This window comes from Sodiomyces alcalophilus (assembly GCF_042370955.1).
Source record: "Sodiomyces alcalophilus JCM 7366 unplaced genomic scaffold ACRALscaffold_2, whole genome shotgun sequence".
Taxonomy (NCBI): domain Eukaryota; kingdom Fungi; phylum Ascomycota; class Sordariomycetes; order Glomerellales; family Plectosphaerellaceae; genus Sodiomyces; species Sodiomyces alcalophilus.
The window spans coordinates 1,930,408-1,949,298 of NW_027263533.1; the positions used below are offsets into that span (position 1 = coordinate 1,930,408).

The 18,891-nt window shown below is 57.7% G+C and overlaps 8 protein-coding genes across 8 annotated transcripts; 5 read left to right on the forward strand and 3 right to left on the reverse strand.

Moving 5' to 3' along the window:
- Positions 1-73: 73 nt before the first annotated feature.
- Positions 74-1,394, reverse strand: ACRALDRAFT_1061117 (uncharacterized protein). The gene has a single exon (XM_071016365.1). It carries the CDS (start codon positions 1,075-1,077, stop codon positions 217-219), a length of 861 nt encoding a protein of 286 aa, XP_070876848.1. The 5' UTR covers positions 1,078-1,394; the 3' UTR covers positions 74-216.
- A 1,455-nt stretch (positions 1,395-2,849) lies between these two features.
- ACRALDRAFT_1061118 (uncharacterized protein) lies at positions 2,850-4,811 on the forward strand. The gene has a single exon (XM_071016366.1). The coding sequence runs from the start codon at positions 3,011-3,013 to the stop codon at positions 4,520-4,522; it is 1,512 nt and encodes a 503-aa protein (XP_070876849.1). The 5' UTR covers positions 2,850-3,010; the 3' UTR covers positions 4,523-4,811.
- Positions 4,812-6,493: 1,682 nt separating this feature from the next.
- Positions 6,494-8,137, forward strand: ACRALDRAFT_1061121 (uncharacterized protein; the record flags this gene model as incomplete). Its single annotated transcript, XM_071016367.1, has 3 exons — positions 6,494-7,081; positions 7,119-7,789; positions 7,867-8,137. Coding segments are annotated over 3 exons (1,530 nt in total), but the record flags the coding sequence as incomplete, so codon positions are not given.
- A 641-nt stretch (positions 8,138-8,778) lies between these two features.
- On the reverse strand, positions 8,779-9,642 carry ACRALDRAFT_2101188 (uncharacterized protein; the record flags this gene model as incomplete). The annotated part of the gene is made up of 2 exons (XM_071023046.1): positions 8,779-9,318; positions 9,445-9,642. 2 exons carry the CDS (start codon positions 9,640-9,642, stop codon positions 8,779-8,781), a joined length of 738 nt encoding a protein of 245 aa, XP_070876851.1.
- A 367-nt stretch (positions 9,643-10,009) lies between these two features.
- Positions 10,010-10,233, forward strand: ACRALDRAFT_207077 (uncharacterized protein; the record flags this gene model as incomplete). Its single annotated transcript, XM_071022163.1, has 2 exons — positions 10,010-10,047; positions 10,098-10,233. 2 exons carry the CDS (start codon positions 10,010-10,012, stop codon positions 10,231-10,233), a joined length of 174 nt encoding a protein of 57 aa, XP_070876852.1.
- Positions 10,234-10,275: 42 nt separating this feature from the next.
- Positions 10,276-12,176, forward strand: ACRALDRAFT_2040183 (uncharacterized protein; the record flags this gene model as incomplete). The annotated part of the gene is made up of 3 exons (XM_071021030.1): positions 10,276-10,411; positions 10,499-10,625; positions 10,721-12,176. 3 exons carry the CDS (start codon positions 10,276-10,278, stop codon positions 12,174-12,176), a joined length of 1,719 nt encoding a protein of 572 aa, XP_070876853.1.
- A 468-nt stretch (positions 12,177-12,644) lies between these two features.
- ACRALDRAFT_1068327 (uncharacterized protein) lies at positions 12,645-14,656 on the reverse strand (the record flags this gene model as incomplete). The annotated part of the gene is made up of 3 exons (XM_071017555.1): positions 12,645-14,321; positions 14,417-14,440; positions 14,597-14,656. Coding segments are annotated over 3 exons (1,761 nt in total), but the record flags the coding sequence as incomplete, so codon positions are not given.
- Positions 14,657-15,874: 1,218 nt separating this feature from the next.
- ACRALDRAFT_1091975 (uncharacterized protein) lies at positions 15,875-17,973 on the forward strand (the record flags this gene model as incomplete). Its single annotated transcript, XM_071019591.1, has 2 exons — positions 15,875-17,311; positions 17,401-17,973. A coding segment is annotated over exon 1 (1,375 nt), but the record flags the coding sequence as incomplete, so codon positions are not given.
- Between the last annotated feature and the right edge of the window lie 918 nt (positions 17,974-18,891).

Below are 18,891 nucleotides of genomic sequence, written 5' to 3' on the forward strand. Positions count from 1 at the left end.
TCCAGGGACATGCCCTGGGCGTATCCATCGCTCCTGCCCAAGTTGTTTCGGTTACCTCATCGATACATGGTCAACATCAAGTACCTAGGTAGGTAGACTAACACCGTCTCTACCTATTATGGGACTACTTGTATTACATTCAAACTCAACCATGTATTGGATCATGGAACGCTTCGGGTATCATTTTCTCCCCCCTATCAAGTCTCTCCCCCTTGGTCAAGCGGTATCTAGGACAATGACTTCTGCCTCAGCCGATCCCACACTCTCAACGGTTAGCTTATCTCCCGCATTGACAGCCTCAATAAACGCGCCATCCCCTTCTTTTAGTACCGCGTCCTCGCGCCCATCTAACCGGATACTAGCCTTCCCTCCCTGGGTCATGGGTAAATGGACAAACACCTTGCGTTTCGTCTCCGTCGTCGCCTTCGCACCAACCGTCCACTCGAAAGCCTTCCCCGGGGCGATCAGACCGGCGCCCATGACAAAGTCGGCGTGGATGGGGATGGTATCCGGAAGGCTCGGCTCGGCCGCCTTTTCCTCGGCCGGAGTAGCGTCCGGGCCGGCTTTCAGGGGCGACAAGATGGGGACGAAGCCGGCGCGCTTGGCCTGGTCGTCGAAATGGCGCGTGTGGTACGCCGGCGGCAGGCCGTGGCGCCACGGCTTGGCCCAGATCTGCAGGAAGTGCACGGTGTCGCGGTCGTGCTCGTTCATCTCGGAGTGGGCGATGCCGGTGCCGCCCGTGGTGAACTGCACATCTCCCCTGCGCATGCGGTAGAACTTGTCCTTGCAGGCGTTGCCCTCGGCCCCCTTGCGCAGCATGGAGTCGCGGTGCGTCAGCTCGCCCGAGAGGATGTAGCTGAAGATCTCAAAGTCGCGGTGCGGGTGCGTGGGGAAGCCCCTGTTCGGCTTGACGCGGTCCTCGTTGAGCACGCGCAGGGCGCCGAATTGTGTGTAGTCCGGGTGGTACCAGTCGGCGAAGGAGAAGGAGTGGTAGGTGTTGAGCCAGCCGTGGTCCGAGTGGCCGCGGGTGGCACTCCGGTGTGGAGTGATTTTGGCGTGGCGGAGCGTTTGGGTCATGGTGCTTAGATTACGTGCCGCAGCTGCGGTGGTGCGCATTGATATACCGGACGTAGATGTGTTTGGTGCAACGATTCGATAGTTGAGACGATGTTTCTCGTGGTTGTTGTAGGTAGTGGAAATGTCCGTCGTGCTGGTTGATATACCTAAGGTTCTTACGTGGGTTTGACGTTTGGTGAACTGATTGTATTGAGATGGAGCAAAGACAACGGGAATTGCATCAACGAGGGAAGGTGCTTCATAAATAATACCACCCACCTGTCTTTCTATTTCTTCAGTCGAAACATAATTCACCAAGTATCAAGACGTGATTATTCATGCTTAGGTATCCAGCTTAGCAGACACTGGCATCCAGACAGCTGTCTATCTGCTTACGGTGTGCTCAGTAATCATTGTTTAACACTGAGCTCTCGGACCATGACGTATGCCAAGACTGAACCAGATCCACCTTATCTGTGTCTGGCATCAGCATGTTCTAGAACTGCGCACGTATGAAAGCATCAAACGCTCCAAATGTATGGAGGTACGTATTCGTAGGCTTTTTTTTTTTTTTTTTTTTTTTTTTTTTTTTCGTTGACGAAGAATCAACATATTCGATCAACTATCCTGCCGTTGCCGTCATCATCGGCCAGGTCGAGATAGAAAACGTTGCGTTGGCCATTATATGACGGAATCGTGCATTCATCGTGTCTGGATTCTCAAGAATGTCTACGTGTGGAAAAAAAAAAAAAAAAAAAAAAAAAAAAAGGGACGAAAACGGAGAAGAGCTCAAGAATTACACCGCAAAAGGTCGAATCTGACAAACCGAATCTCCGGGAGTGCAGCGACATAGCTAAGTCCTACATTCTCGGTACCAGATATATACTCCTGCCCGCCGACATGTCCCAATTGACCCTAGCTACTTAGCACTCATCGACATGCCCTCCCGGTCGTAGGCATCTTAAAGGGATGCGTATTTGCTTTGTAAATGTTTCAAGACAAGCATCATCTATTGTACGAATACACATAGCGTTCCCCATTCTTCCTTTCCCTTCGTATATCTATGCCACTGCGTTCAACTCAGGCTTTCCATCTAAAAGAAGCCATACGAGTTCCTTCCCTACCTACAGCACTCGGAAACTTGACAACCAGAACCGTGGCAACTCCCCCGGTCAAGTGTTTTTGTCTCTCGTCGATTTTTTTGACCTTTTCCTTCAGTCATTCTGAAGTCTTGCCGCCTTGCCCACCGTTGTCGGTGCTTACCCAGTCATCCTTGGTGAACGTTCAGGGGCACATTTCATGTCATGAAAAATCCGAACTTTCACCCAGTCGGTTCTGTCTTCCCGGCCCGCGCACGAATTGCTACCCGCTCGTCGTCTTCCCAAAGAGTGAAAAGAGTAACGCCGGGTTTTACGTCTAGTTGAGCTTGGCCTCGCATCCGCGGGCTTCGAGGTGTCATGGATACTGAACCTACCTGAATCAAAAGATTGACGGGACTACTTCGTATATAAAGCAACGTACGAAGTAGTGCGTTGTCACCAGTACGAGTACCGGTGCTCCACCAGTAGGTACCGGCACCGAGTGATTAGCCATGGCGCCGAGATGGATGCAACGTATGGAATTGGATGGAATTGATTGGTCAAAGCTCAATCCACGAAGAAACCGTCTCGGAACCCACAATTTTCTTTCATCTCTTCTTTCCATTTTCATTGATGGCTTCTGCGACTTGTATTCGTGGCCTGGCAGACCTCGTACAAACCAAACCTCCCGGAACTACTGGAGACATGTCCTGCAGGAGGATATCAAGCTGAATACATCCTTGCGTGAGTCCTGCTGCACAATACGGCCCAGCTGTTGCGACTTTGCTGCGACTTGCGCTGACAGCATTGCGCATCCCGTAGCCTCTCTCTCATCCTAGCCGAGGCGGAGGAGGGCGGTGCGCAAAGAAACTATCATGTTAAGCCGCGGGGGCTCTGCTCGGGGACTTCTCCGAGACTTGCGCCTATCGACCACCTATCCCCCAACCATCTCCGTTCCCAGGCCAAGTGTCGCCTCCCCTTCCTCCGCAAAGGCAACCGACCTCTTTCGCACAACGACCCCGGTGCGCGCCGCTTCCCAATGGCCCGATGCCAACGATATTCAGGTTCGGAAATATCCACAGCCACAGGCTCCGTTACCCGTATCGCAAGCCCAGGCCCGCGAGGCCCTCCTCAACAAGCTCACCCTCCTGACCCCGGCACAAATCACCACCCTACTCTCTACTCCCGCCGATGCCCTCCCGTCATTCCCCGCGTCACGCCCCCCCGGCCGTCGGAGGTTTCCCCGATGGCTCGGGACGGTCATGGTCGCCTTGATCGCGACAGTCCTAGGCTACAATGCCGGGGTCAACCTGGTCGACGAGTCGGTGCTCCGGTCCTTCGTGCCCGGCCCCGTCGAACCAGGCGACAGCGACGATGACCTGGACGAGGCCGGAAACGACCACCAGGGCGGCCGCAAGACGCCGGACCTCCCCGTGGGCGACAGGTACCTGGCGCCCAACGTGCGCGCCCTCAGTGCCTGGGACCTGGCCAACTGGTACCCGCTGACCGGTTCGATCCTCCCCACGAGCTTCGACGAGCTATACCCTCCCCCCGTCACCGTCTTCGACCACACCTACAACAGCGCCGACCCGGACGCCGACCTCACCCCCTCCAACTGGGCCGCCCATGCCGTCCCCGTCGTGGCCGTGACGCGAGAAGAGGCCGCCAGGACCGGCGACCCGCTCATCTTCCCGCCGCCCGACAACCCCTACCAGCGCCACCACTACGTGGCCCGCACGCTGGGGACGAAGAACACCCTCGGCTCGGTGTACCAGGTCTACCGCGACCCGCGCACCGACCAGCTGTCCGTCCTCGTCCAATTCGGTAGCGGCCTTTCCGGGCCCCTGCCCGACGTCGTGCACTCGGGGGCCGTGGCCACGGTCATGGACGAGGCCATGGCGCGCGTCGCAGGCCGCCACCTCCTCGTTCCGGCCCCCGAGGGCGGCGGGAAGTCGTGTGCGATCCCGTTCACGGCCCATCTCGAGGTCGACCACCTGGACGTGGTGTACCCGAAGGACATGGTCGTGGTGCGCATGGCGCCGGCTTCGGCCGAGTGGGTCGCCACGCGAGAGGCGCGGCTGCGCAGGGGGAAGAAGTGGGTTGCCCCGGATACCGGCGGGAATCCCGGCCCCCGGTTCGCGCCCGATGCCCTAGAGGAGTTTTTGTATCCTACCACTTTCCAGAAGGACGATGGGAAGGATAAGACGTCAGAGACGACGGCGGCCATGACGGCTACCGCGGATGATAAGGATGATGCGGCCCCTCGCAAGATGTGGGTTACGGCCAAGATGGTGAAGGCGGATACCGGTGATGTGGTGTGTGAGGCTACGGGACTGTTTGTCATACCCGAGGGAACGGACCCGAAGCGCATGAACCCTTACTGGTGACCCGGGCTTTGCGTCCGGTCTCGTTGCGTCTGGAGAATCATTGGGTGAGGACACCCTGTGGTGGAGATACCCTGTGGAATGTACGAGAAATTTTGTTGCCATTTAACAAAAAGAGATCTGGGAGGCTGGGATATATGAACATTGGATTCACTTGCACTCGGAATATGGAAAGATAGAGAAGTTGATGTCATTGTATACTGCTGCCACAGGCGACAGATCCTCCCATCTGTTTCTCAACAATAGAGGCGTGGCTCTTTAGGGCGCTTCGTATCTATTTCCAACTAGGACCTTCATCTTCGATCCCACATGGGACAGAGCAAATGGAGCATACGTCCCCTGGACTCCCAAATCTAAGGGCCAAATGCGGAAATTGAAATTGGGTGTTGAAGCCACAGCCACAATCAGCCCAGCCAAGATACCACGGACCCAGGCGGTGCGGTTCGTGGCTTGTGCATGCCTTTGGAGGCCCCTCTTGATTGGTCACTCGTAGCTGTCCGGCGACTTGGCGAATTTCCGAGGCTGGAACAAAATTGTTAAGTGAGTACCTTAATATTCTTCACATACAGTTCTCAAAACAATGTTACCAGGTACCTTTTTAACAAATAACCATGTACACGCGTACTGTGTCGCCCTGCCCTCTTCTGGCCTTGGCATTGGCGGTGGCCTCTCGCTGGAGGCTGGGCAAAATGTGGAATACTTAATACAGTGTCGACCCACTGTACTACGAATCGTCAGGGTCGGTGAGGCTGAGTTTCCAACCACGGAACTCGTTGCCGCCGAGTTCACTTGCCTTCTCATCCACCTTCGTCATCACGTAGGCTCGTCGCCATCACGGCGGTTGCGCCTACAGTCTCCATATATCTACACTAGTTTCCACTACCTCTCTCAACAAATCATCAGCCATTGTATTCCTCTTTTCTCTCTCCGCCTCGAGAGTTTCGTCAGTTCCATTAGAGCTATCCCGCCAGGGATTCGGCGAAATCTGCGCAACGCTCCAGCCTGCCCGACCCCGACTCGTGTCCATGTCGTGTGCGGCATCCTGAACACAGGCAGCCGACCATGGCTCCTCTCAGGGTCTCGTCTGACGGCCGGCTCGCCCCATCCCATGACGGCGGGAATGAGGGCCTCAGTTGGATCATGAGATCCAGATACAGATCCGAACCCGAATCAGAACCCGAATCCAACGTCGCCAGGCATCATCAATTGAGACGGTTACCGACCCTCGAGCGTCGAGCGGACACCGCCACTCCTCTCGAACAACGTTCTACCATCATCCAGCCACGCGGCCTCCACAAGGGAGGGATTGCAGGAATAGTTATTGGCTGTGTTATCATTGCATGCATCGCCCTCGTCTGCCTGTGGCCCTTTATCATCCGCCGTATCAAATCTAGGAAACGCCAACCTTCAAACGCAACGCCGGATGAAGACATTGAAAACGCAGCCGCTTCCAGCGCCGCAGGTACTGGGGAAAAGGCAGAAGCAACCGCTGACCATGGACCGCCAACTCGTCCTGGTTCGAAGGAATTCCTCTCGCATGAGAATGGATCATCTCGTCCCGCCGTCGTGAAGCCATCGCCGTCCACCAAAGAAACAGCCGTGGACTCTACCCAAACTGCTTACGCCGCAATCCAGAGCAGCGCGGCGAATGAAGCCGCCGTCACCACGAGCGATGACCTGCAACGCAACCACAGCCAGGCCAGCAGGCGGCTCTCAGGTGCCTCCACCGGACAGGCGCCGAAATGGAACACCGAGGGACCGCCGCCCCTCACGCCGGGCGGCATCGAGCTGGTAGCTACCCGTGCCGACGGCCTGGAGTACAGCGAGGCCATGGGCGGCCACAGTGCGAGCTACTACCACAGTCCCCCTGATGCCTTCGGCATCACCACGCCGCCCATGACGGGGGAAGAGGAACACGAGCCGGCGGCCGGAAGACGGTCCAGTTCTCGGGCTAGTTCCCTGAAGTTCAATCTCATGTCCCTGGTGCGGCGGATGAGTTCCAGAGATGCCGCCCAGGTACCGTCACCCACGACAGTCGAAGGCTTCGGCGCTGGCGCTGCAGCTCCGGCGTCCAGATCCCTGGGATCCCCTGCCTTTGCACATCATGCCTCTTTCGGCGAGCACATCACGGAATCGCCCGTGATGCAGACGGGGCCGTCTTTCCAGGATTCCCGCTACCCTGCCGGCCACACGTCGCGATTGACCTCTCCCGTCCCCTTACCGATGAGTCCCGCCTTGACGGCAGAAGCTGCGTGCGACGTCGATGCCACGCACAAGGCTGGGCCGGACGTCCTGACAAAGACTGGAGAGTCGTCACCTCCCGTACTGCCCCCTAGCAGTCCCCCTCCGGGCACGGTGAATCCCATGGACATCATGGCCCCGTCTAACCCGTCGGAGCAGGTTTGGCGCACAGACCAGGAGCTCTACTATATGGCCCATCCGGAGGCCTCGCCTCACTCACCCCCCTCGCTCCCCTCGCCCACCTCGCCCCCCTTACCCTCCTCACCTCACTCACGACCTCATGAACTCACTTCCCCCCCATCAGCCGCTAGATGTTCCTCAGTACATCAACTCTTCTCCCCCTAATGGCCCGCCAGAGGTTCCTCAACACATCAACCCTCCTCACTCCCCTCAGCAGCCAGATATTCCTCAATACAACAGTCCTGCTCCCCCCATTTATCCGCCAGGCGTTCCTCAATACAACAGTCCTGCTCCCCCCATTCATCCACCAGACGTTCCTCAATACAACAACCGTCCTCATTCCCATCACCTGCCAGACGGTCCTCAATACATCAACCCTCCTCATTCCCATCACCCACTAGATGTTCCTCAATACATCAACCCTCCGCCCCCCATACCCGAGGAGGAGATTCCCATGCCCGCCACCGTCAAACAGGAACCAGAATCACAAGGCCCGGCTCCTATTGCCGCGTTCCCGACATACCCGGTGTACCATAGCATGGTACAGCCTTCAGCTCACCATGCCTATTCTCAACTCATGCCCTCAATATACGGTCATGCTCCGTCGTCGGACGATCACTGGACCGAAGTCTCTGACTATTCGACACCCATGCCTAGTCAGGGATCCATGCTGTCAGCCCACGCTACGCCCCACACGCAGCTGAGCGAGACCAGCCCGTCGGCCATCTCGGAGCCGTCTTACGCGGATATCCGCAACAGCACTTCCCCCTATAACGGCGTAAGCGGGTCCCCAGGGAGGCACACCTGCGGCCACTGTGGCAGGACCTTTGACCAAGCCCATAAGTTAAAGTATGCTTTCCACACCGTCTCCCGTCTTCTGAACAGCCAGTCCCGAAGCCCCCCTCCTTGCTAACTCGGACATGTAGTCATCACCGGCGCTACCACGAGCGACCGCATAAGTGTACGCATGAAGGCTGCAACAAGCAGTTCGGCACCAAGACGCACTTGGAGCGACACATCAACGACAAGCATAACAAGTTGCGCAAGTACCACTGCCTGGAACCTAGCTGCCCGTACTCCAAGGTGGGAGGCAAGGCGTTTCCCCGCAAGGACAACTGGCGGCGACATATGATCAACAAGCATGGGATGAGCCCTTCGGCTGATCCCGAGCCCGATCTGGCCGACGATGCTAAGATGGTGATGACATGAGGAGGGGAAGCTTGGAGTTTTATGCTTCTCCTTGCCAACGCACGGGGCCGCATACTCTTCCGTCGAACGACGAACAGTCGGCATGGCATTCCCCGGCGTTGACCAGCGTTACACCGACCTGCATCCGACCATATGAATTAAATGGTCACGATATTGTCGAGAGGGACAGTTTTCGTGAGAGTTGGTATCATCCGATGGGCTCCTGTGAGGAAAAGGGGGATTTGGTTGATGGGCGGAGCCCGACTTATATATCTATCTCTGCCACGATGGAGATTGGTGCTTCAGAACAGCGAGGAAAAACGAATTGCCATTCACATTGATATTGATTTTGTTAGCTGGGACACAGGACACAAGCGGGAAGGTCATCTTTCTACCGGGAGGTGGCAAGCGGATGGGTTCAATGCATGAAGCCAGGAATCAACAACCGAGGCAAGCTCATGCAATCACTCTGGGCGTTAGGAAGGCGTTGTAACATAGCGGACATCACATACAAGTAGCAACTTATAGGCTCTCATGTCCAGTGAATTGGACGGGCAGCACATGAAATGACACGGATGCAAATACCAACCAATTCACACTGCCCATGGTCATGTCATGTCGGAGAAAAAAAAAGACGGGTGAGTGTGGCTTCAGCTCAAATCTTTGATCAATTTCCGCACAAGCTTCTTCTGCTGCTCGACAGAGAGGTTCTCATTATCCGTCTCCTGGATAGCGCGGCCGACAGCAATGACAGTCTTGACGCTCTCGCTATTGACCCAGACCCGACCATTCCTGCCGACGGCCGTCTCAAAGGCGGCACCGAGGGCGCCAAACTCGTCGAGAACGACAACGCCGCCGTCGGTGGCGGGACGGGGCATGAGGAGACGTCGCGACATGCCGAGGGAGACGTGGAAGAGCATGCCGCCGACGAGGGGACCCAGGCCGTCGGCCTTGCCGGTGGCCGGGCTGACGCACTCCAGTTCCGGGTCCATGTATTTCCGGGCCGAGACGACGCGGGCGTAGACGAGGGCGCCGGGGGCGAGCTGCGGGCGGTTCTTCTTGGAGGCGAGCTCGAAGGCGAGGTGGGGGAGGAGGGTTGGCGGGGAGTAGTCGACTAGATGGACCTGGAAGGCGTCCATCATGGAGCGGTGTACTGTGCCTATTACTAGGTCGCCTGGTGAGGGGATGTACTGGAGGAGGAGGGTTTCGGTTAGCTTGGAGAGGTGATACTGCGAGAAGGATGTGAAGAAGTGTTTGTTGAAGAAGGGGGAGGGCTGGATGGGGTGGCAGGGCTAAGTGGGAGGGAACGGTCTTACCCGTCCACCGCCGTTCTCGACCCAGATGGTGTTTTTCTTGGGGTCTGTCATGATCCGGCCGGCAATGGTCGGTACGATTTTGTTGGGAGGGACATGGCGGAGGCCGGGGCCTAGTCGAAGTGGGAGCTTCTTATGCGACGGGATGAGGGAGGGATCGATGTTGTCCCCGGGCATGACGAATGTATCTGGTGAAGCCATGATGGGCGTCTGCTTCGCGGACTTTGCTCGAGTTTTGTGTCGCGTTCGTCGGGTTTTTGAAGAGATGGCGATAGACTTATTCGCGTATGGGTGGGTGGTCTAGGTAGCCGTGGTGGATGATTCGGAAAAAGCAGATGCAGCCTCGTCAGATCGTCAGCCTTGCAGAATCTTGGATCGATCAAAATGACCACTGAGATGAACTTGAAAGCATTTGGTGGGGTAGGTACCACAGATCTTCTCCGCAGTTCTGGTAATTCTCAGAAGTATCTGAAGCTCTAAAATACTTACGTAACCACATTTACTAGTTGGTGAAAAGGTACCAGTACTGTATTAGTACTTCTCCCACGGATACCGTACCTGTAGTTACATGCAAACGACAATGGCCCCGGGCATTGGTCCCTATCGGTCCACTGATAACATTTTTTCTTTTTTCCATTTCTAAAAAATTCCCAAAGCCAAAACCCCACCACCATCATCACCGCCCCTCAAGCTATTCTCTCTCGTTTTGCTGCCCTCTCACCTCCCACGTGCAGTCATCTGAACCGGGGAAAGAAAGGCACCGACTTCGCACAGGCCATCCTCCCGCCTTAATTTCGCCGCTTCCCAATAAAGTCTCTTACCCCGATTCCCCCGATGGCCGAGACAGGTTCACGACCCGGCCCTGCGCCGGGCGACCGTACCGTTATCGGGTTGGTCTTTGGAAACTCCAACAGCTCCATTGCCTATACTCTGGATGAGAAGGCCGAGGTCATTGCCAACGAGGACGGAGGTGAGAGAAACTGTTGCTTGGGCGGGGCCTTATACTACTGCTCTTCGACTTGGACCATGTTCTGACCGCGATCCTCCACTCTACTAGATCGCCAGATCCCCACCGCGCTCTCCTACGTTGATGGCGACGAGTATTACGGCCAACAAGCCAAGAACTTCCTCGTCCGCAACTCGAAAAACACCATCGCTTATTTCAAGGAGTTTATTGGACAAGAGTAGGCACATCTCTATTCCATGAATGGCCTTGTGGCCCTCCTCGAATCGTCACCGGATTCCCAGTGATAATTTGAGCTAATATTGTCCTTTTCAGCTTCAAATCGATCGACCCCACCCACAACCATGCGTCGGCCCACCCTCACGATGTTGACGGCACCGTCTCGTTCACCGTCAAGGACAAGGACGAGGCCGACGAGCCGACGACGCTGTCCGTCTCCCAAGTCACCACGCGATACCTCCGTCGCCTGATCGCTGCCGGCTCCGAGTACCTCGGCAAGAAGGTCACCTCCGCCGTCATCACCGTGCCCACCGACTTCACAGACAAGCAAAAGGCCGCGCTAATAAAGGCCGCCAACGATGCCGACCTCGAGGTCCTCCAGCTCATCGCCGAGCCCGTGGCCGCCATCCTGGCCTACGACGCTCGGCCCGAGGCCACCGTCGAGGACAAGATGATCGTCGTCGCCGACCTCGGCGACACCCGCTCCGACGTCGCCGTGGTCGCCTCGCGCGGCGGCATGTACACCATCCTCGCCACGTCGCACGACTACGAGCTCGCCGGCTGCCACCTCGACCAGGTCCTCATCGACCACTTCGCCAAGGAGTTCATCAAGAAGCACAAGACGGATCCGCGCGAGAACGCCCGGAGTCTCGCCAAGCTCAAGCTCGAGGCCGAGTCGACCAAGAAGGCCCTCTCCCTCGGCACCAACGCCAGCTTCAGCATCGAGAGCCTGATCGACGGCCTCGACTTTACCTCCACCATCAACCGGGTACGCTACGAAATGTCGGCGCGCAAGGTGTTCGAGGGCATCAACCGCCTCGTCGAGGGCGTGGTCAAGAAGGCCGACCTCGACGTCCTCGACATTGACGAGGTCATCCTCTCCGGCGGCACCTCCCACACCCCGCGCATCGCCAACAACCTCGCCGCCATCTTCCCCGAGACCACCTCCATCGTCGCCCCCGCCACCTGCGCCACCGCCATCAATCCTTCCGAGCTGCTCGCCCGCGGCGCCGCCCTGCAGGCCTCGCTGATCCAGGAGTACGACGCCGAGGACATTGACCAGTCGACCCACCCGGCCGTCTCGACCGTTAAGCACATTGCCAACGCGCTCGGCGTCATCACCCTCGCCGACGACGCGTCCGAGACCTTCACCCCGGTCGTCCACGCCGAGACGGCCGTCCCCGCCCGCCGCATCGTCCGCATCGCCGCGCCCAAGGATGGCGGCGACGTCCTGATCCGCGTCGTCGAGGGCGGCGCGCACATCAAGGTGACCAAGCCCGAGCCCAAGCAGAAGCCGGAGACGAACGGCGCCAAGGATGAGGAGGACGACGACGATGATTCGGACTGGGACGAGTCGGACGAGGAGGAGGAGGAGAAGCGCGAGAAGGTCTGGAAGATTGGAAATACCGTCGCCGAGGCGGCTGTCCGGGATGTGAAGAAGGGCGCCCAGGTGGAGGTGACCCTCACGGTCAACGCCGACCTGAGCGTCATTGCCACGGCGAGGGAAATTGGCGGCAAGGGCGGTGTCCGGGGTGTCATCAAGGCGCCGTAAGAGGTGATGGACGATGGGCACGGAGAGAAGAAAAAAGAGCAGAGTACGCGCTATGAGGACCATCTAACCTAAACTGCAGTTGAGGCAATGTGTCTTTTTTTCCTTTGGGAGTTTAGAATAGGCAAGGTTAAGATGGGTGCAGCACGCCATGGGAATAGACATGACTTGGTATAACGGAATGAGGCTACGACGCGCATCACGCTGATCCTAGATGCCTTGGCGGTAGTACGTTGCCGCGATTAGACTGCACGTGCGAGGCAAAAGGTATAGAATATAAATGGGTATCCATGAGTTTCGATGGGGTTTAATTAGCATCCCTGAGGCTATGGGATAAAGTGACGCATAACACCTTGCCTGCTCCCTCTAATCGTGTACCGTAATGCCGCCATGCCAAACAAGTAGGAAAGAAACCAGAGTATATATGTATATATCATAATGGAGGAAGAGGTAGGCCTGCAATGGACAGCCTCACCTCACCTCGCCTGGCAGGCTCCATGCGACCATGTCGTCTCTCACATCAAACTCGCCCAGCTCCCTCATCCGGCGATACCCGCCGGCGGGCGGCCCGTCGCTGCTATCACTACCGAGGGTCGGGGCCAGGCTGGTCATGCTCTCGCTAGGACTGCGGGCGGGGCCGAGGAGGTCATCGCGGGAGTCGGCGGGACCATCGGCCCGGCGGCGGCGCGAGCGGCTACTGTTCCTGCTCTCCCTCCCGCTGGGGCTGGGGTTCGGGCTGCGAAAACTATAGGGGCTACCGGGGGGTCCGTATTGTTGGAGATGAAGATGATGGCGTTGGTTTGCCAAAGAATAATTGCTAAAATCGAGATCGCGGCCGGTCACGGTGTTGATGCTCTTATCGCTCGTGTTGCTCCCGTGGCGTCTGTGGCGGCGACTTGGAGAGGCCGCGCGCGTGGTGGAGGCAGAGGTGCCGTGGGTGTGGCCGTGGGTGTGGCCGTGACCGTGACCGGACGCCCGAGCGAGTTGTCGACCCATGAACTTGCGGTAGTCGCCCGGCCTCAGGGTGTCGCCGCCCATGTTGGCCGAGATGGAATCGTCGTCGCTCGCGTCGGCGCTGGCGTCCAGGTTGAGAGTCCGTTTCGGGCGAAATCGGTGGTCGTTCGGGCCGCTGCTACCGGTACTCCGGTCACTCGCATGAGAGGGTTGTCTCCGGGGCAGCTGAGACGGTGATGGGTCGAACGAGGATGGTGCGTCTATCGGCCAGCCGTCACCGCCGGCGAAGATATTTTCGATACATTCATCGGCGGAGAGTTCGCCGGGGTGGCGGGACCAGGAGGCAGCTAGCGACTTGCGGTACATATCGTGAATCTCGGCTTGGTCGCGGGATTTGGCAAGAGTAGGGAGTTCTGGACGGAGGGTGTTTGAGTGGCTGAATCCGAAGGGGTTAAGGGGCTGTTGGGGGAGAGAGACGGGAGGAAACTTACGGCCCGCGTCGTCCTGTTCAACCTGTTCACCAGCCATAATGCCAGCGATGCCACCAAAGACAGGGGCCGTCTTCAGGGGAGGCGCGGCAAAATTCCTGTCACCGTCCACTTGGACCATGAAGATGCCAATCTTGAGGGTACTGTTGATTTTGCTATCCTGCATCAGATAACGGCGAACGATGCCATCTTCGACGTCCAGGCCGTCAAAGGCGGCGGGCAACCCGCTCGAAGAGGTAGGTCTCGAAGACACGGAGGCAGAGGGAGAGGCGTTGGTGGCGTTGGTGGCGATTGTGGCAGCACCGGCGCTGTTCTTTCGGAAATGGCTCCTGATGGAGGAGCCGTTGCTCTCCCGGCTCAGGCGAGGTGCGAGCTCGCGGGGACGCACCTCGCACTCGTCGACATACTCGCTCAGGTTCAGCTTGACGACGCCGAGGGATATCCTCTCGTCACGGCCACCGCCGATACCACCGGTTGGGAACTCCTGGAGCACCTCGAACTCGATGGGACACTCGGACAAGACGTTGTTCTTGTCGATGCCGATGCGAATGTGACCGGCAATGGTGGAGTAATTATACTCGACCTTGTGGTTTACGATGGGGGATTTCGGAGTGCGGCCGCGGTGGTCGGCATGGATGGAGTAGGATAGATGCCATTTTACGAAAGAGCTTCCGGATACCAGAGGCACGTTGTTGAGATCATAAATCTGCCAAATATTAGTCTCGGCAAGATGATATGAGGATGGATATGAGTATGAGTTTGTTGTCCGAGTTTGTCCTGTGACGTTCGTTTGTAACGTACCTTGAGATGTAGCTCGAATTTTGGCTGCAGAGATGATTCAAAGGTCAGCCAAAGAAGACTTGAGAAGTGGGACAACGGGGATCATGTACCAGGCCGTTGCATGGCCTTCACATGTGAAAACGAAAAGAAGAAAAGGAGAAGATGCAAAGGAAACAGAACGGATGGGGAGGGAAAAATCACCTTGCGCCCCTTGTTGACTGTGGATAGCAAGTTGAAGTTAGTAACATTTCTAAGAGAGGTTCAATGGCACCAGTCACGCATTGTCGAATGTTTCGTGAGTTGTGAGCTGTGGTGGTGGTGATGGTGAGTTGTGGTTAATGAGTGTTGAGAGTAAGGTAAGTAGGTTAAGGGTGGCTTGAAAGTGAAGGATATTCGTAGGTAGATGAGAGGATAAAAGGCCGGAATAATAAGAATAGGTCGATATACTAAGCTTGAAGGAGTAAAGTATTAAGGGATAGGGTGGGAGGGTAGAAGAGATAGTAAGGGTGGTGTGAAGGTGATTGATATGCGACGGAAATGGCACGTGGCAAAAGTGAGGGCATTTCCAGTATTTAGGGTGTAAGAGAGAATAGAGAAACGGCTTTAAAGCGGATCGAGGGAGACGGGAAGATGAAAGAAAGAAAAGGTAAGTAAGAGAGATGCTTACTCAATGAGGTCATGTCGTGAATAATTCCGAAAATCCGAGGGGTTGCATGGCCAGAAGGGCAATAGGAGGGGCCCTGGGCGTTGGAATGACGGACGATAACGGTAATACGGATCGAGATGTGGCCGCAGCTCTGCGACGTTGAAAGCGTGGGAGCGTTGGAAGAGAGGGTCGGTCGGTCTGGATTGAGTAAGATGGATGCAGGCGAGTGACCCTGACCTCCTAGCTAGACCCAGCGGGAGGGGAGGGAAAGCCGGGATGGTCTGAGGCAAGGGGAGCGGAAATGTGAGAACGAGTCAAAGCACCACCACTAGATCGATAGCTCGTCTCCCTTGTTGCGTCGGGATTTCTGGGGGTTGGTGGTTTGGCGGTTTGACGGTTTGACGGATTCGGTGGATTCGGTGGATTCGGCGTTTCGGGTCTGACAGGTTCCTGGGACGAAAAGCTAGTCCACAAACTAGTGATCAGCACCAATGCAATGGTATGTTGCTATGCTTGATCATGCTGATTGATGGATTGATGCTGCAGGACTTTGTAAGAGATGGAAGGTGTCCGGATCGAGTGCCGGTCAAATCCAAAGAGGTCACTCACGATGACGGTACGGAGTACAACGACGGCCGTACCTGTGAATTCGGTACTTGGGTACATCGTGCATCGTACTGCAGGCTCTCGCTTATTTGACACCCCATGAAATTCCTAAATACACCCCCTACCAGATACCTTCTATCCAGTACCGAAAATTGAACCTGCCTCTTCAGACTACGAGGAATCCAACTACTCGCCAGTAAACCCTCTCTCTCTCTCTCTCTCCCAATCGAAATGCCTCCCAATGCCGCCCCTGCCGGATCGAACCTCCAATCTGCCATTTCCAACAAGCGAAAACAGCCCGGCCCAAACGACAATGCCTTTAGAAAGTTCGGTGGTCGCGATGGCGGCCGCTCAGAGAAGCGTGTCAAGATTCGAAGCGACAGAGAGATTGCCACACAGGATCCCAGCCTGGCCCTGAAAGATGGGGAACTAGACCTCCAGGCCTTCATCAATGCCCGCGAGTTCGAGATTAGGGCCCTCGAGGAGAGCATGCGCCACGTCAAGGCCGAGGCCTGCACCAGGGCCTTCCAGCAGCTGCCCCGCGGCATGCGCCGGAGGACCGCCAGTCACAACGCCAAGAGGGTCCCCAAGAGACTGCGACGCCGTGCCATCAAGGAGATGAACGAGGACAACACCCCGACCGTCGTCAGCCGCCGGAGGAAGCCCAAGACCACCAGGGCCAGGATACGTGCCGAGACGGCCAAGAAGCTCGGGATACTCGCCGAGAAGAAACGCAAGCGCATGCGCAAGCTCGACCGCGACGCCCGCGCGAAAGACTCTACAACCGACTCCACCGCCGCCGTTACCACCGCCACCACCGCCTCCACCACCGCCGCCGCCCGTCCGCCGCGACCCAAGATCCGTCGTAACCAGCTCAACGAACCACCAAAACCCAAGTCCAAGTTTCGAAAGCGCCAGGTCCACAAGACATGGCTCCCCACCCACGTCTGGCACGCGAAGCGAGCGAAAATGACCGACCCCAAGAACCCGCTCTGGAGGTTCGCCATACCCCTGACCCCCAACGAAAAGGTGTACCGTCCTACCCACCGTGCCCAGGGCGAAAAGGGCACCATCGCCTGGGACACGAGCTACATGAGCACCATCGGCCTATACGGTAACGAGAAGGGCGTGGAGCAGGTCCTCCGAAAGCTGGGCGTCTCGCAAGAGAGCTGCTGGAATGAGAGGGGGGCCAAATGGAGGGCCGGCACCCGCCACTGGACGGGCTTTCTCTCCAGGGAGACGAAACTCGGACGCCGTGCCATCTGTCCCGCCGCCATCATCTGGAATCCAATGAGCCCGGAAGAGCCGCAGCAGTCGCAGCAACCCGGTCCCGAAACCGACAACGACGCCGAGCCGAAAGAGACGAGGCCCCAGAGGCAGCTGTTCCTCCGAGTCCACCCATCGGCCTTTCTCGAGTTGTTCAACGAACTACTACGCCTGGTCAAAATGCAGAACCCCCGTCTATACATCGAGGATCTGCGCTTCGAGATTGGCAGCATCGAAATCACCGGGCCAGCCTCCACCGAGACCCTCCTGAGCATACTTCACCCATATCACACCAAGCCCGAATCGACCGAGAAGCACGCCGAGCTCTTCACCAGCCTGACAAGCCTCACCAATCCCGCATCCACCCCGCCAAACTCGCTCCTGGCCTTCTCCATCATGGACCCGCGTCTACGCTATCCACCGCGACGCTTGCCAACAGAACCGGACGACCAAGACGCGCAGAACAAGCTTCTCGAAACCCTGGCCGAATGGCCGACGGAGAAACACCTGAAACCCCATTCCCTCTTCAACAGGAGCCTCCGCTTCAACGCCACCAATCGCCCGTCTCAAAAGGCCATCGATCGCCGAAAAGGGGCTAAACTTCCCGGCACAGACCTCCAGCCTACCCTCGCAGATCCCCCACTGCCCATCATCCTCCTGGCATCCCGTCCCGGAAACGCCACCCAGGTCCAGGGCACATGGGTCCTTCTCGCCCCGTTCAAGTGCATCCAGCCCATCTGGTACAGCCTCGTGCACTACCCCCTCTCGTCGGGGGGCAATCCGCGCTTCGGGGGCCTGAACGAGGCGAGACAGGTGCCCTTCGAGCGGGGGCTGCCCTGCTTCCCCTTTGATTTCCTGGGCACCGATGCGGGCGCTCAGTGGGAAGCCGAAGAGCGGGCCCGGAGGAAGCGAGACTGGGAAAGGAGACCCAAGAGCAAGAGGACCGCATGGGAAACCCTGGACCTCGGTGCCGGTCGCAGGGGCGAAATCGGCGACGGATGGGCTTGCCACCTGGAGCGCATCTTCCGCCTCGAAGAGGGCACGCGACCCACAGACCCGCCGTCACCCGACAAGATGGACATTGACGGACCTCCGCCGGCAGCAGAGAAGACGAAAGAGACGAAAGAGACAAACGCCGAGGCTCCTTCGGCCGAACGTCTAAAGCTCATCCAGCGCGTCTCCAAGGAATCCTTCAAGGAGCTAATCTCGTCCAAAACCTCCCCGCCGCCGCCCCCGCCCGACAACTCCGTCATCACCGTCTCCATCACCCTCATGTCCCGCGGCGTCGCCAAACCCTGCGCAAGGATATACCGTCTCCCCTCCCGCCCCGCGCCGCGAACCCCCTCCTCGTCCGCCGAAGTCCCCGCCTCGTCTCCACCCCCACCGTCCGACTCCCAAAGAAACACCCGCCTACCGCCCGACCTACGGGACCAATGGCTCGCGCGTCTCCCTCCCTCCGCCTCGGCCCGTCTCGCGACACGAAAGGCGTCGAAATCGAACCGCTCCACAAATACGCGCCGCTTTCCCCCCGACGCAGACTTGCACACCCGCAAGCGCATCCTGGCCGAGTCCCTCCTGGCCGGTACCGCCACCGCCGCCGCCACCGCGTACCCGCCCCCCCGGCCGAACCAGACCGATATGGCCGGGCACCCCCTCGTGCCGGACGAGGACGACCTGATTGGGTTCGTGACGACGGGGGCCTTCAGCCTCAGCGAGGGCAAGGGGACGGCCGTGGGGTCCGTTGCCGTCTGCAAGGCCGTCGAGGCGCTGCAGGAGGCCAGGAAGGGGCCCGACGGGGACGATGGCGGGGGGAGGTTTTGTATTGTGCGGAATGCCGGGGAGAGCGTTGGGTGGTTGGCGCGGTGGGAGGTTGTGTGACCAAATAGATGCTGCAGGACAAGCTGTTGGGCATAGAATCTTCATTACTGAGTAGACTAATGTGTCCCTACCAATGAAGCAGACCATAATGCGCTGAACG

Bases quoted from the DNA above. Each gene is read 5' to 3' on its own strand.
- ACRALDRAFT_1061118 (XM_071016366.1), top strand. From the start codon at position 3,011: ATGTTAAGCCGCGGGGGCTCTGCTCGGGGACTTCTCCGAGACTTGCGC.
- ACRALDRAFT_1061117 (XM_071016365.1), bottom strand. From the start codon at position 1,077: ATGACCCAAACGCTCCGCCACGCCAAAATCACTCCACACCGGAGTGCC.